At 37.7% G+C, this 17,770-nt stretch overlaps 1 protein-coding gene across 5 annotated transcripts in view; it reads right to left on the minus strand.

Annotated features, from left to right (window-relative positions):
- Herc4 (HECT and RLD domain containing E3 ubiquitin protein ligase 4) overlaps nt 1-17,770 on the minus strand; it is a 75,966-nt gene that overhangs the window by 24,729 nt on the left and 33,467 nt on the right. For all 5 annotated transcript variants that reach the window (XM_041656498.1, XM_041656497.1, XM_041656499.1 and 2 more), the window contains 7 exons: nt 16,946-17,106; nt 13,625-13,701; nt 13,216-13,340; nt 10,785-10,844; nt 10,237-10,348; nt 9,539-9,728; nt 8,039-8,211 (listed from right to left, as the gene is read on the minus strand). In XM_041656498.1, coding sequence (XP_041512432.1) covers nt 8,039-8,211; nt 9,539-9,728; nt 10,237-10,348; nt 10,785-10,844; nt 13,216-13,340; nt 13,625-13,701; nt 16,946-17,106 — 898 coding nt within the window. The remainder of the gene's footprint in view (nt 1-8,038; nt 8,212-9,538; nt 9,729-10,236; nt 10,349-10,784; nt 10,845-13,215; nt 13,341-13,624; nt 13,702-16,945; nt 17,107-17,770) is intronic.

Here is a 17,770-nt window from a genome sequence, read left to right on the forward strand (position 1 = left end):
GGGTGGTGGTGGTGCACACCTTTAAACCCAGCAGTTGAAAGCCAGCCTGATCCACAGAATGAATTCCAGGACAGCCAGACTAAACAGAGAAACCATCTTGGGGGAAAACAAAACAAAAACAAGAAGCTTGAGAAAGGCGAGTCTAAACTTGTAGGCAAAGAAGCATGGGTTAAATAAAGGAGGGAAAAAAATTATATATCCTGGCTTTAACAGCTGGTCCAACAAGAATGAAAGACATAGGAAACAAAACTGGACAAAAGACACAGCTCCAAGAAACTGAGCCAGCTTACTTGGAAACTGCCTTCCCTGAGATTCCAAAGAATGCTTAGCACTGTGTAACACAGTTTGGAGTGCTTCATTGAGGAAATGACAAGACCAATGAGGAAATAATTTGAAGCCAACAGGTTAAAAAAAATCAGTGAAATTTTGAAAATTATTCTGTTAGCTCAATAATATAAAGAGAAATGAGAGACTAGTGGTAAAAAAGGAGAATATCAACAAGATACCAATTTCCCGCTCATAGGACATGCAGAGGCCATGGCAGCCAAACGGACAAAGTTAAATTTTTTTTTCAATACTTCAAATCTGGTGAACAACAACAACAAAAAGCCAGCAGTATCACCTATAAGTCAGAAGACACTCTTTTTTGGTTTTGTTTTTTCGAGACAGGATTTCCCTGTGAAACAGTCCTGGCTGTCCAGGAACTCACTCTGTAGACCAGGCTGGCTTCAAACTTACAGAGATCCACCTGCTTCTGCCTCCCTGGTGCTGAGAGAAGACATTCTTGGTACAGCAGAAAGTAGGAGTTGGGGAGGACGAGAAGTTTGACATCAGGTCTTTGCAAATTCTAAAGTAAGAAGAGCTAGGTACAAAAGGTCACAGCACTCAGGAGGTAGAGGCAGGAGGTTCAGACTTTTAAAGCTATCCTAGTGTCTTAAATCCCTAGTGAGGGGAAGCCAAAAGGGACTACTAAGACCACATGTCAAAACAAAAAAAAAAGCCAAATAAGTTAGTTAGTGCAATGGAAAGAACGATATAATTGAGAATTGTTTTCTTTAAAGAAAAATACTAAAAGCGATGGTAATAGTTAATTCAACACACATTAAACAACACTAACTTTCTATGGGAAACAATAAAAGCAACTTTATTAATGGCTCCTCTTTCAACACAGTGAGTAAATCTACATTAAAATCTTTTCTTGATCGAGCATGATGATGCTTTTAATCCCAACATTCAGGAGAAAAAGGCAGGGATCTCTGAGAGAAGTTCCAGGTCATCCAGAGCTAGAGCTTCACAGTGAGACCCAGTCTCAAAAAACAAAATACCCCAACAAATAGTAACCCTTTTCTTGGGAAGGCCAGTTGGCTCAACTGGTCAGAACTCTTGCCTCCAAAGCCTGACTGGTCACAGGAGTTGATCCTTGGGATCTATAAGAAAAGAAAAGAACTGACTCCTGCAATCTGTCCTCTGCTCCTCACATGTGTGCTGCGCTTCTTCATGTACACAAAATAAATGGAAAAGAAATCATTTAAATAGCATGTTATGGCGGTCCATGTCTGGTACTCTAAACAAAAAGAACATCCATTGAGTTGAACCCTGGTCTGAGTTCTGGACTAGCCAGGGCTGTAGTGGGACCATGTCACAAAACAAAAGTCAATCTATTAATGAATCAACATCTATTCCTAATAAACCTAAACTTCTGAGAAAGCAGAAGGAAAAGAGAGAAGATCATCAATTGGATGTATAGATCTAACTGGACAATTTCAATATTTTAAAGCAATAACAAACCTCCACAAGAGGAATGAAAAGACAAGACAAAGAAAAGGTGCAAAGATATGCATATAGTTCAGCTTCCAATGAGACTTTGACACAAACCATCTCTAGCCACTGCACCTTCAGAGGGATGTGCTGTAATGAACAGCCACTGTTAACTTTTAGTAATGAGAAACAATTTCCAGATTCCAAATTTTTGCTTTGAAGGAAAATTAGAACAAACACTGCATACCACTTCTACAAAGAACAAGATCAGAAATCTTAACTGCACACTTTTGCCTTAAAACCAGTTCAAACTGTATGTTTCAATAAGAACCATGATTAGACCTAATGGTGCACATTATTTCATTCAATAATCTTGCAAAAACAGTACTGCTTTTATTTTCAAAGTCATGTTTTTAATCCCTTTATTTTACTGATTAAAAACATTCTGAGCTCTTTTCCTGTTTCTTTGGGGTGGGGTGGAGGGAAACAGAGTCTCACTGTGTAGGTATGGCTTCTTTAAAACTAGTTATGCAGACCAGGCTGGTCTCAAACTCTAAAGGTCTGCCTCTTTCTACTTCTGGAGGGCTGGGACTAAAGGTCTGTGCCACCATTCCCTGCGCATTTTTTCCCCAATGTTCTCATCTGGGAAAAGCAACCAGAGTGAAGCTGTTATTACAGAACAAAGGCCTATTTAATAACGGAGATGCAAAGTGATAAATACTGCCCAGACTTTTACAGAAGAAGCTGTTGCGTCCTGCCCTACAGACTTCTAACAGTAATAGTTTTATGGCATTAGCAGCTGCAGTCTTTACTAAAAACACATGCAGCATCACACCTGCACACAAAAATTCTACAACAGCTTTTTCCTCAGATACTCATATTTTTAAGTATAAAAACAACCCTCCCCCCACTCCTCCCCGGAGACAGGGCTTCTCTGTGTAACAGTCCTGGCTGTCCTGGAACTCACTCTGCAGAACAGGCTGGCCTCGAACTCACTGAGATCCACCTGCCTCTGCCTCCTGAGTGCTGGGATTAAAGGTGTGCACCAGGGGCTGGAGAGATGGCTCAGTGGTTAAGAGTATTGCTTGCTCTTCCAAAGGTCCTGAGTTCAATTCCCGGCAACCACATGACGGCTCACAACCATCTGTAATGAGGTCTGGTGCCCTTTTCTGGCTTGAACACACAGACAGAATATTGTATACATAATAAATATTTTTTTTAAAAAAAGGTGTGCACCACCACACCTAGCTCATATCATATTTTTTCACATCATATTTTAATCACATTTTTCAGTCTAAATTTAATGTCTCTTGTTGAAAATAATTCAGATCCGATTATTCTTTAAAAGAAGCATTTTAGTAGAATATAAATACTTTTATAATATTAAAAAAATAACTCAGTTTCCTCCCTCTCCCCACACACTGTTTGAAATCTGAACTATTTTGTAAATGTAAGACATAGAGGTTCTGGAGAGATGGCTCAGCAGGTAAGAGTACACACTGCTCTTCCAGGAGACACAAGGCTGGATCACAGACCCTAACATCTGAGTGCTCACAAATATCTGTAAGTCCAATGCCCTCTTCTGGACTGCATGGGCACTGCATTCAAGTGCACACAGACATAGGTACACATACTTTTTTGTTTTTAAGGTATGAACATTTATCAATAGAAATAACAACAAAATAATAAAAATTTAAAATCAGTGAAATGTTGACTTGGGGGAACTATAACTAGTAGTTAATTCAAACATAATGATTTAATAACTAAAGAGAAAATAGGTACTATAGCATTTAAAATAAACTGTACTGGAGAGATGGCTTAGGAGTTATGAGCATTTGTTTCTCTTGCAGAAGAGCAGGGTTGCAGCACCCACATGGTGGTCACTGCACACTGTAGTTGCAGTTCCAAAGAATCCAATACTATCTTCTGACGTCTATGGATGCGTGTGCACGCACACAGAGACAATACTCATACACATAAAACAATAAAATAAACAAATCCATTAAAAGTAAATAAAAATATTGGGTATTGAAGGGTTTTGATTGGTTTGTTTTTTTAAGGCAAAAATCTTTCTACACAACCTTGGCTGTCCTGAAACTCACTAAGTAGACCAACTTGGTTGGCCTCAGACTTGAAGAAATCCACCTGCCTTTGCATTCCAAGCTTTGGAATTAAACGTGTGCTCACTGTGCCTGGATCAGAAGAATTATCCAAAAGACATGCCTACAAATTTATACATAAAACACACATACACCTACCTTTCTGAATGGTGTATGCACACTTACAAGCTATCTTACAAAGCTACTTTTTCTCTAAGAAGCTCTTAATCCTTCAGTTAGTATATTTTCCCTTTTCTAGCATTTATGCTATATCATAAATATTCACTTATCTGTACATATATCTTTCTAGTTTACCAGCTCAAAGGTGGAAATCACATAATTTCCTATCACTAAATCCCTACCATCTAGTATAATAACAAGCATACAGTAGGCACTCAATAAATATTTGCAAAAGAAAACACAGAAATCACAGGTAAGTTAAAAAAATCCGTATATAATTTTTACTAAAAAATGTTCAAAATAAAATCTAAATTCTGGTCACAATGCTTTGATTTCTCATTATAATTTAGTATTTTGGTTAAGGAGTGACTATGATGAATAAATATACGTTCTATCCATTCATCAGTTTGAGGGTTCCATGCCCCCACCCCATGTGTGAAAACCAGTACAATACATAGCAACAAAACTAGACAGACCAAGCAAGTCATTTTCTTTTGGCACACTGGTATTGCTACAATGTACTGTGTAAGAACTCAAAAACCAACCCAATTACTACCCAATAAACTTATTTATCTCATTATAGATCCATTCCTGACAGCAGGTGCCAAAGGTATTTTCCTCATGATGCCATTCAGAACACTGGAAATATTTTCAACTTACAAAGTTTTCCAAAGGACATGACATATGGGAGGAACAAGCACATCCTGAAATGAACAGTGAACACAAAATATATTTTTCTTGGTCCTAAATCTGCTCCTAACTTAGGTGGGTCAAGGAGCAAACTGAGGAAACTTCCCTTAATTCTTAATCACTGAGCAGAGAGAAGGAATAACTAACATAGTGTCTTTAAAATCTTTTTAAATTAATTTACATGTGTGTATGCTTTCAAATGAGAACCCAATTTCTGTCTAACCCAGTAAGTCAAAGGTAGTGATTTCTTCGCATCCAAACAGTGTGACAATGAAATCTCTGCCATCAGAATATATAACAGCTTAAAAATTATATACCTTAGGACCAGCAAAACAGCTTAGGAGGTAATGGCACTTGTCACCAAGCCTGAGAACCAGCATTCAATACCTGGGACCCACATGGAGGAGAGAACTGACTCCCACAAGTTGTCCTCTGAGTTCCTCATGTGCACCATGGTACATGCTCATTAGCATACATTCAACACACATATACATACAAAAATAAGTATTTAAAAACATTAATCTTAAAAAACTATCAGGGTGGTATTTTATTAGTAATTATTAATCTGCATATGATAGAGAAAATCTTGTTCAAAATCACAATTATAGGGAACAGAACCAAAGAGGTTAAAATGTGTTGCATTGATTCCAGTCAGGAATGGCACTGAGGTGGACAAAGAAGCATACTCAATGAACAGAGGACCTACACAGCAGGAGTAAAGCAGCCCTGAGCCCAGTCCTCAGCTCTGCACATATATACACACACATAAATAACACACGAAGCAGCCTAAACACAAGACAGTATACATAATGTACTCTACAGTTTGAATCTCGATACCTAAAGGCATAATAAAGTAAAGCCCACTCCAAGCATGTGTGCGTACTCAAGTACAGATGCACAAGAGGCTTGGTGTGTTAGAACGAATCCCTTGCACGTAGAGTTGCAGAAGGTTGAGTTTGATGTGTGGGTTCTCTGGAAGAGCAATATATGCTTAATTTTAAGTCATCTTCCAGCCCCTAAGTATACGGTAACACACTCATTAATGTGGAATAAAAATAGTAGGGCCTTGAGAAGCAGATGGGAACTTCTCTTTCAACTCTATAACTTACTAAATTAATACTGAGCTGTTTTCCAGTTTCTTTCTTTGGTTTTCTGAGACAGGGTTTCTCTGTGTAGCCTTGGCTGTTTTGGAACTCTCTCTGTAGACCAGGCTGCCCTCGAAATCAGAGATTCACCTGCCTCTGCCGCCCAAGTAGGCATTTGCCACTACTACCTGGCAAAATTAAGATTTCTTTGGTTTGTTGTTCTTTTTATCTTTTTGTGTCTTAATTTATAAAAAAGGACAAAAACCATCTATACAAGTATATTTTTAAAAATCTTTTAAAAATCGAGTAACGTGCTCACATGTATTATATAAAGAGGCTAATAATGCTGGATACTGTTGGCAAACAATAAATACAAGATTCCACCCCCATACCAACCTTGAACTAGTAAGAAGGTGGATCTAGTATCTGGATGGTTTCATCAAAATCATCTCTGGAGCTACACTTGGTAGATAATACTAAAATCCCAGCATACAGGAGGCTGAGGCAGGAGGATCATGAGTTTAAATCCAGCTGAGGCTATACCCCAAAACCTAAGACTTAGACTGTAGCTCAAGTAAAGCATCTGCCTAGCACGTACAGTTTAATTCAGGGACACAGAGAAAACAAAAACAAACAAAAAAGGGACATAAAATCTTTGAAGTACTGTCTGAAACTTTTATGTTAAAAATGGTGCAGATGGACTCTTAATAGGGCTCTCAGTAGAGACTGTGGCTTTGAACTGGAAAGTCCAAATTGGGATTATAAAAGTTCCTTCCTCCCTACCCTCTTTCTTTGAGACAAAGTTGCTCTCTGCAGTTCACAACGGCCTGGAATTGTGCTGATTGTCCTGCTTCAGTTTCCAGACTAGTGGAATACAGGTATCCCTTTCTCTTGAGATAAAAGACAGGGCTAAAGAAAACCAGTATTAAGAGGAATAAAGATAAGCAGATAATGGATACAAAAAGAGTAATCATGTAGAAATATAGTCCAGCTGAAGAAGGACGGTTCATGAAATATTAGAGAAAATATCATGGAAAGAAAAACAATCAATTAATCGCTTGAATCCTAAGCAAAAAGCATACAGAAAGGTAGAGACCCATGCTATGATTTTACAAGATCTTCATAATGCAGTATGCTGCATACTCAGGCCCTGATATGCTGCAAGAAAGTCTTGTTCTGGGAAATGAATGACCTGTTTTCCTAGGAAAGAAATTGCTATCACCACTTTAATTGTAACAATGAGAACAGAAGTAACTCCCTAAAAGTCATGGGCATACTAAAAAAGGAAAAAGAAAAGTTCATCAAGTTAAGTAGTTGCGAAACACCCAGGAGCTTCACTTAAAAAAACAAAACAAAACAAAACAAAGCAAAGGTAAATAAATGATCCACAGGGGTTCTTTGATACAAAGAACAAGGACCTATCACCTTTGTCCCCTTTATAGTTTACTTTAGTACTGAGCAAGGAGAATCTGAAAGTGTAAAGAAGTTGTTATGGAAAAGAAACTATATTCATATGGAGTTTTCAGTCTATTATGGGCTATGAACACGTGCTTCTCCCTTAGGTCATGTCTCATCTAAGTAGCAACTCAAGAATACCAAATGGCATAACAGAGATATACCTACCAACTGTCAGGGATGACTCAAATCCATCTTTAATGAGACAGCTGAGACTCTATTTCTTCATGTAACTTTGCACTTCTACAGTGTAAAGTGTACTATTTCTTACACTGGGAAAAAGGGCAGGAAAGAACAATAGGCAAATTAATGAATTATATATGGTTTCATTTTCAAATTAGTCAATTGTTTCAAATGAAACTTTCTACTTTGATTGAGGCCATTAGTACCTGACACCAAAAAAATAGAATTTTAAATGTTTGTAATTACAAGGGCCCAGTCACTTGTATGTATATGACAACTCCTTATAACTAAAAACAATGTATCATTAAATTAACACATTAGGTTACTTACAAAAAAGGGTAAGAATTCTAATTCATTAAGATGCTATTGTTCTGCCCAATGTAGGCTACAGATGCCTAACAAACTCAAGTAAATCCAAAGCTACAAAGTACAAACATATTACTTGTAAAGGAATTATGAGAAATTATAAATAACTTCCAAATTTCTTTAATATGTATCTTTTATGCCATTCTAATATTAATGTTAAAATGAACATTACAAGCTGTTAGTAGGAATGGGTAGAGGAGAATAAAGGACTAATGGACATACCCTATGTAATATTTCTAAAACCTTTAATGCAGTATGAAGAAAACTGTTGAAAATTCTTCTTTCAGAAGGGGGAATGCCGATCTTGTAGAGTTTCAAAAGATGTACCACAACTTCCTTAAAAAGTTCTACTATCTTGAGGAATAGTGGAGGTTCAAGTACTGACCACCAGTTTTCTGTTATTAAAGGGTGAACATGCAAATAAAATGAATAAAAAAAAAATCAGAATTAAAAAAAAAACATACTAACTTTTCTTTTAGAGCAGTGGTTCTTAACCCTTTGAACATTTCAGGAAGATGAATATAACAATGACTTATATAACATCTCTAGGGCTTATAGATAACTTTCCTTACTACCAAGATAAAGGATAATGTTCTTAAAATCTCTTAAAAGTAAATATAAAGTATGAAAGACCTACTGAATTCACATTCTCGGTATCCTAAATTCTATTTAAATTCATAAATTGCAATTAGAAATCACCACAGCTAATATCAAAACCAGTTATTAAAATGTTACTGAAATCAGAATTATTTTTAAACAAAATACACTTTAAAATAGTATTGTTCAAATATTTAAAATTCCAGGTTTTATTATTCAATTTAATATAGAAAACTGAAATATTATGAAGTAACAACTTTAAAAATCCAAGGAACTCTGGGAAATCAGAAGCAGGAATTTAATGTAAAGTTGTCCTATACTGCCTTATTCATGTTATTACTAATAGTTTCTAAGTACAAACACCAAGAGCCTATGAGATGAAGCAAGAGGAATGCACAGCCTTCTGAAGTGGCCTTACTTTTCCACACGGGCTCACTCCTTCAGGCCCCAGCATTCTATCCCTCACTCACTGATTCTTCCACTCACCTCAGCCTTACCTCTCAGCCTTTAAGTGCTTATGGTGACTTTATACTTCAGTATATTTCAGTTCCACATACCTAGCGCACACTCTTAGCAAAAACACACTAGATTACCCATACCAAGTATAAAGGCCAGGAGTTAGAGATGAATCCACACCATTACAAGAATTAAGGTGAGCAAAGTTAGACCAAAACCCAGAGAAAAACAGAGACTGAACTGCAAATTCAGGAATCTTGTGCATAAAAGCAGAAATACAAAATTAAACAAATGGAAATTAGCAAAGGAAGGAACTAAGAGGAAAAGGGTTGATATCGAGACTCAAGAATGACTTAAAACCAATGTTGTTCAGTTTCAATGGCTCTTCCAGTTCTTTATCAGCAAGATCATTCAAGGAGATGGGGGAAAATACAGGTTTTAATTGTTCTTAATGCTCTGTCTGTGTTATACTGAATTAAATTCTATATTTAACATGATTCGCCTTCAGCAATTCCAATGATCAGAATCAAATACCCAGGAAAAAAGCCAATAAAATAGAAAAATCTTTTCCATGTAGAATGATGTCAAATAAACAAGGCAACAAACAAGAGAACTCATTTTCATTTAAAAAGAAAACATTTCAGAAGAAAAAAATACTAAAATTCTTACCAAGTACTTTCAGTGGTGCCTTTTCTAGGTTCACAAGAGCTGTACCAAAGGGAATTGCTATTGTTGTGAAATTGTTGGAGTCACTCATCAAGGGACATTCTGGTAGAGTTAGATAAAACCTCAATGCTTCAACATCAGGTAAGGAGCTAGTCAGTTTAGGTATAAGATTCTTTTCCAAACTAGCTGCCACCTATATTTTGACGAAAAGCAAAACCTACTTCATTTAAAATGAATGCACTTCACAAAGGAACATATGCATGTTACACACATAACAAGAGAAAAGAAGATCCAGCACTACAAGAAATGCTGACTAAAACAAAAAGGACAGCAGATGTCAATGGTTATTCTGGAGCAGAGTGACAACTACTGCCTAGGCACTGCTAAGAAATTTCAAAAATCCTTAGTGTAATATCAACTTAAACTATCTACCATAAGGCTACTATAGCTATTAAAAGACTTAACTGAACAGTAATATTAAACATTCAGAGTCTGCTACAAACATCTCAAAAGACTAATGTATCTTTAACATCTAAATTACAAATACTTTAAAATTAAAAAACTTTTTTTAAAATCACAAAGTATGTCAGTCTATGAAACACAAGGATAATTTGTTTAGAGACATAAAATCTCTGTAAAAACAACATGTAAAAATCCAGCAGCTAAATAAAGTAAATATATACAATCACGTAAAAACAAACCTGCTGAGATATCTGAGGATGGTCAGGTTGTATTAGTTTGTGGAATAGGAGTCTAGCAGCATTCATATCAACCCCTGAAAATTTGGGACCTGTTCTATAGTGATCATCATTGCTAAAAGAGAAAAAAGGGAGAGAAGGTCATTTTCCTCGGTGTTAGAGCCACTTGGCTGTTTGTTCCCAGGCTGCAATGAATAAACCTCCATCCGTGCTCATGCAAACGACTCCTAATAAACTCAGTGGACATCGCACGAGCCCACAACAGAGGACGTGAAGGTAGACAGGGAACTTGTTGGGAAGAAGGGTTAACAAGAGTGAGAAGGAGGTAAGAGGGCAAAGAGGGGTTACAGCGTCAAAACATAATTATATCCAAGTGTCAAGTTGTCCAAGAATTCATTTTTAAAAACAGAAAAACTAACGATTAAAATATTAATATTTTCATTTCAATATATAGATTTCTACAAGTATATACTAATTCCTCAATTCTTTAATATATTATACAATTTAATACATTTCAAAAAGGTTCAGGCAATGAAGGAATTGCCACTTACCTAGTAGCTAAAAAACTTCCATTTAGGCAGCCAGATGAAGAAAATGTTCCATCTATCTCACTAAAAATAAAATAAATGAGACATGTAACTATCTTTCGTTTTTAATAAAAATTGAAATGACAATTTAGACCTAGGCACAGTGGCACGTGGGCAGAATCTGATCATTTGGGAAGCAGAGGCAGGAGAATCTACAGCTTGAGGCCAAATGAGGCAAGACTGTCCCATTTTAAAAAAAATAATAATGATAGAAATGACTTAGTAATTGCTGTTGTATAAGCAAGAGGGCATAAGCTTGATCACCTATGTTTGCCGAGCTGGGGAAGCAGAAGAGTCCCTAAGGCCCAGCAACTACTGAATCTAGCCTAATCATAGCAATTTTAAGGGTCAGTAAAGGACCTGGCCTCAAAAAAAGGGAGAACTGAGGAAGATTTTCAGTGTTGACCCATGGCCTCTACACATATTCCCAAACATGTACCTGCATACATAAACACATAAACATGTACCTACACAAATGCACACAAATATTTAATGTTACAAAGTACTTCTCTCACTTCTCAACTAAAATAACCAGAACTATGTAAATCACTGTAGATAGGATATATAATACTTGATAAAGTTATTAACTGTCTGACTCAAACTTAAATACATTCATTCATCTTTAGTTTGTAAAGTGTCTGTCTGTCACATAAAGACATGACCTCTGATTCCCTGATACCCACATAAAAAAAACAGGTGTGGCATGTGCCTGTAACTTCAGTGGTGGTGATGGCGGAAGGGTAGGGACAAGGGGATCCTAGAGCTGACTAAACAGCCAGCCTACGAGCCCCAGGTTGTGCTTCAAAAGCTAAAGCGGTGAGTGATGGGGAGAACACTTAACATAGACTCACACTTCCACATGTCCATGGAAACAAGTGAGTGCAAACATCTGTGCACACACCCAAACACAAAAGACTAAATCCAAGGAAATACATTCATCCTTCCGACCTACCTAGGATTATGTAGCCTTGGTTGGTCTGGAATTTGCTATGAAGACCATGTTAGTTCTGAACTCAGAGAATCACCTGCCTCTGATTCCCAAGCATGGGACAATCTTAAAATAATTTTTAGTTAAGTGGAAGAGAACTCACTTCTCCAAGTTGTCCTCTGACAGCCACATATGTACAACAGCACATGTGCACCCACACACATAAGCAAAATACATAAATATTAATTAAAAAATAACAACCAAAAAAAACAAAGAAAGTATTAAGGAAACAAAGGAATGCACTTTAAATGGAATTTAAAAATAGCTCTGTTCCACACTATATCAATTAGTTTCACATGTACGAAAAAACTGAAGCTTTGGGGCTGGAGAGATGGCTCAGAGGTTGAGCACACTGGCTGTTCTTCCAGAGGTCCTGAGTTCAATTCTCAGCAACCACATGGTGGCTCACACCATCTGTAATGAGGTCTGGTGCCCTCTTCTGGCATAGAGGTATACAGGAGAAATATTGTATACATAATAAATAAATCTTAAAACAAAACAAAACTGAAGCTTTTAAATAAGATCTTTAAAATACCCCCTATGGAAGCTTAAGTCCTCAAACTTTTATATACAAATCACGCAGAGAACGACAGTCAAGGAAATATTTAAATGAAAATTCTTGGGGAAGAGTGCAAGGGCGGAAGGAGGATGTGAGCAGATGGGGAATGAATGGGATCAAGGGCGGAAGGAGGATGTGAGCAGATGGGGATGGGATCAGGGCGGAAGGAGGATGTGAGCAGATGGGGAATGAATGGGATCAAGGGCGGAAGGAGGATGTGAGCAGATGGGAAATGAATGGGATCAAGGGCGGAAGGAGGATGTGAGCAGATGGGGAATGAATGGGATCAAGGGCGGAAGGAGGATGTGAGCAGATGGGGAATGAATGGGATCAAGGGCGGAAGGAGGATGTGAGCAGATGGGGAATGAATGGGATCAAGGGCGGAAGGAGGATGTGAGCAGATGGGAAATGAATGGGATCAAGGGCGGAAGGAGGATGTGAGCAGATGGGGAATGAATGGGATCAAGGGCGGAAGGAGGATGTGAGCAGATGGGGAATGAATGGGATCAAGGGCGGAAGGAGGATGTGAGCAGATGGGGAATGAATGGGATCAAGGGCGGAAGGAGGATGTGAGCAGATGGGGAATGAATGGGATCAAGGGCGGAAGGAGGATGTGAGCAGATGGGAAATGAATGGGATCAAGGGCGGAAGGAGGATGTGAGCAGATGGGAAATGAATGGGATCAAGGGCGGAAGGAGGATGTGAGCAGATGGGAAATGAATGGGATCAAGATGCATAATGTAAAAGACACATAGAATAAAAAGAAAGTAAAAAAGAAAAAGGAAAGGAAATTCTCCACAAATACTGCTCTAATGCACAGGTATATGTGAGTAAAATGTCTCCCATACTTGGCTATCTCCACAGGAAACCTTCCAGAAGGGTAGCTGAGCCACTTCTGAATCAGAGCTTCATTTATTGTCCAGATCTGCTTTGAAGGGTCAGGGCATCTGAAGTCATCTGCTGGGCCGCAGCTCTACGTTACAATTAATGAGATCAGTCAGAGGAAGAGATATCACAACACAAAATTAAGAGCCAACATTTTTGTTTATTTATTTCTGTTAAAAATAGTAGTCAATATCTCCTAAATACCCAAAACAGAAACAGGAGATAGCTTAGGGGAAAAAAATTCTTTTGTAGACTTGAAGAAAAAATATTAAGATAATAATCTCTAATATATTAAAGAGGAAGGTAGTTTCTAAATTTACACCAACTTATTTGAAGCTAACTGATTACTTATATAATTAATTATATTAGTACCTGAGGACTAGAATAATGTGAAAAGCTTTGATCGCCACCTGAGAAAATTCTTTTGACACAGAAATAGTCTTCAGTATCTACAATTTAAAAAAAAAGTAAAACATTAGATTCCAAGACTTATATTTTCCAGAACATTAAATTTGCAATAAGAATTGTCTTGATCATTTAACTAGGTTTCTCGGGACTCCATAACATGAAATGGCTTGGAATGATCGGACTACCTGGAATGAGACTGAGCAAATGATGAACATGAAATAACCCCAAGAAGCCTAAGCATCATTTGGCAATTCCTAAGATCTTCTTCTGATCTGTAGCCATGCACAAAACTGTTTTCTAGTCTGTATTTCACATTTCGGCTTAAACAATATAAAACTAGAATAATTGTTATAAAAGATAGGTTAGAAGAAAATAAAATAAAATTTTATTTTATTTAATTAGGTAATTAAATAAAAGGCTTGAGATCTCAGAATTTGGTGAGCAGAAAGAGAACTGCTCATCTGATACAGCTTGGGTGACATATCAAGACTATACCTCAAACAGCAAACAGAAATTCATTTCTAAAAAGAACATGGGAACATTTAAGCAATTTTGAGTAAATACTTCATAATGCATAACTATCTCCATTGACTGTCTAAAACAATGATTTCTCAATTTGTTGAGTCACAATCCATTTGAGGGTCAAATGACCTTTTTACAGGGATCACTTAAGACTATTGAAAAACACAGAAATGGGCTGGAGAGATGGCTCAGAGGTTAAGAGCACTGACTGCTCTTCCAGAGGTCCTGAGTTCAATTCCCAGCAACCACATGGTGGCTCACAACCATCTGTAATGAGGTCTGGTACCCTTTTCTGGTCTGTAGGCACACATGCAGACAGAACACTGTATACTTAATAAATAAATAAATCTTTAAAAAAAAACCCCACAGATATTTGCATTACAATTCCTAGCAATAGCAAAAATCAGAGTTATGAAATAGCAACAAAATAATTTAATGACGGGGGGGATCACAACATTAGGAAAATTAGGACCACTGATATAGGTGACAGATATTCATCAATAAAAATTAAGCTAGGGGCTGGAGAGCTGGTTCAGCAGTTAAAAGTTTTGCAAGTGTGATGACCAAGGTTTAAAACCACTGTTTAAAAGAAACCCAGATGCAGCTAGGTGTGGCACACACTTTTGATCCTAGCACTCAGTAAAAGCAGGTGAATCTCTAAGCTTGAGGCCAACCTGGTCTACAGAGTGAGATCCAGGACAGTCAGGGCTACACCCCCTCTTCAAACAGATGGGAGGGAGGGAGGCAGGGAAAGAGCTAGCTCAAGGACAGTCAGGGGTACACAGAGGACCCGTCTTGAAAAAACAAAAAAGAACAAAGAAACTCAGATGCAGTGATCACATCTGTAACCCTAGCACTCCTACATTGAAATGGGAGGTAGAAACAGAAAAATCATCAGAAGCTTTCAGGTAGAGAAAAAATGACTTTCCAAAGTTGTCCTCTAATCTCCACACCACTACTCGTAGCTGCTAAAGAAATATTAGCTTTTTTCAAGGAAAGGAAAACTATCTTAATTTCCTTGATAACTCCCTTGTAACTAGTAAAACATATGTTTAAAAAAAATCCTCAATTTAAAAAAATCAAAATGTAGAATACTATTTAAAATATTTCTATTTTAATTTTTATTTATGTGCATGTGTACGTATAGTATGTATATGTGAGCGAGCGTGTGTGCTGTGTGCATGTGAAGACCAGAAGAAGGCCATGAGGCTTCCTAAAGTTGGAGTTAAGAGTGCCAGACATGATGAGTGCTGGGAACTGAAACTGTGTCCTCTGGAAGAGCACCAAGTGCTCTTACTTGTTGAACCATCTCTCTAACTACAGGAAGGCAAATTTCATCTGGCTTAGACAAAACTGATTACAAGAGTTCAGAAAAGATTTCTCAAAAGTCACAAACTGTAACTCATAGTAGACTCCTTCTTAGCTAACACTGACAAAGCCCTGGGTTTAATCTTTAGCTTCAAAAGAAAACAAATTGCATCCCAACACTTGGGATGCAAAGGCAGGCAGATTGATCTGTGAGTTGAGCTTCACCTAAATAGTGACACCTCTCTTAACAAAACTGGAAGGAGGGATAAATTCAATTTTATGATATCTCCTATTCACCTGTTGTCAGACACCTGAGTTGTCCCTAACTTTTTGCAACAGTGTATTAACAATGACATTGCTGGATAAGCCTTTATAGGCAAGTACTATATGATGCTGTGTCAAAACCAGCATGGGCTTGTCATTCACTATGGAGTTCAGAATGGGCTACACCTGGCAACAATAAAACCAAAAGTAACTATAAAAACAAAAATGAAGTAAAACTCCATTTCTTTTACCACTTCAATGTAAAGAGACCTTAAAATCTATGGTGTGAAAGGTGACAAAATTCATGTCCAGGTGAGTAAGTAAACATCATAAACAGAAATGCACAACTTTTTTGTTTGTTTGTTTGTCGAGACAGGGTTTCTCTGTAACAGCCCTATAGGCAGGATTTCAGGAGAGAGAAAGGAAGAGGATGAAGAATCTAGGCACACAGGATACACTGAGAGGAAACAAGAGGTGTAAGATGGAGGAGAGGTAACACGACGTTACAGAACGTATACTAAATATAAATGGGTTAATTTAAGTTATAAGAGCTAGTTAGGAACAAGCATAAGCTTTAGGCAGAGCTTTCATAATTAATAAGAAGTCTCTGTGCCATTATTTGGGAGCTGGCTGGTGGGACAGAAAAAGACTCGTTACACATGTATTTTGGGTCTTGCCATAAGCCCAGGCTAGACTAAACTCAATGTTCTTACTGTTACCACCATACCCGTAATTCAATGTTTTATTTTGGAGTGCCTATAAACATGGGAGATGAACATTTTTTAAATTTTTTTTTTTTTTTCTTTTTGAGACAGGGTTTCTCCGTGGTTTTGGAGCCTGTCCTGGAACCAGCTCTTGTAGACCAGACTGGTCTTGAACTCACAGAGATCCGCCTGCCTCTGCCTCCCAAGTGCTGGAATTAAAGGTGTGCGCCACCACCGCCTGGCCATTTTTTAAAATTTTTATTTATTTATATTTTACGTATGAGTGCTCTGCATGTATGCCTGCATGCCAGAAAAAGGCATTATTAGATCCTATTATAGACAGTTATGAGTCGGGAATTAACTCAAGACCTCTAGAAGAGCAGTCAGTGCTCTTAACTGGTGAGCCATCTCTCCAGCCCCAGAAGACCAACATTTTAATAAGAGTTTTAATATATGTAGCAGAGAGGTTCAATACATTAACACTTACCAATATCTTGTGGACACTGCCCATTATAAGAAAACCAATTTCCTTTTACAGTGAAAGGACTTTTTCTGTTGCTTGTTGAACCAGTTCCCAACTGTCCATTACCACCAAGACCAAAGGAGTAAATTCGTCCTGAAGAAGGAACAAATGCAGAGGTATGCTGCCTAGAATAAAATGATAGAAAAACTTCTGACTTAAGATTAAATTCCAAACAACATACTTAGAAAAATAAAAATTAACCAACATCCTTCTCTTTTTGTTTGCTTGTTTGTTTTTTGAGACAGGGTTTCTCTGTGTAGCTTTGGAGCCTGGAACTCGTTCTGTAGGCCAGGTTGGCCTCGGACTCATAGAAATCCACCTGGCTCTGCCTCCTGAGTGCTGAGATTAAAGGCATGCACAACCACCACCCGGTCATAATCCTTCTCTTAAAAAATAAAATGGAACTGGGAAGATGGCTCAGTGGGTATGAGTGTTTGCTCATGGGGAACTGATCAGAATACCCACCACCATATTTAAACAGTCAGGTCTGAATAGTTGTGTGCTTGTAAACCCAGCATGTAGTGTAGGGACAAACTGAGAGCCAGTTTTGCTGAAATGGTGAACTTCCAGCTCACTGAGTTCCTATCTCAGGGTAATGCTGCAGAGAGTGACAGAGACAGACATCAATGCTCTGTTTTGGCCTCTGAATATGCACACCACATACGATAAAAATCACAAGTTGTCTCAGCAGATACACAACTAGGAACAGGACTGGGATGTACCTCATTGGCAGAGTGCTTGCCTGGCATGGATAAGATGCTGGAATCAATCCCTAGCACTAAAAACAAA

This window comes from Microtus oregoni, unplaced genomic scaffold (genome assembly GCF_018167655.1).
Source record: "Microtus oregoni isolate MIOR12 unplaced genomic scaffold, Mior012 000007F_ref0000211, whole genome shotgun sequence".
NCBI lineage: Eukaryota > Metazoa > Chordata > Mammalia > Rodentia > Cricetidae > Microtus > Microtus oregoni.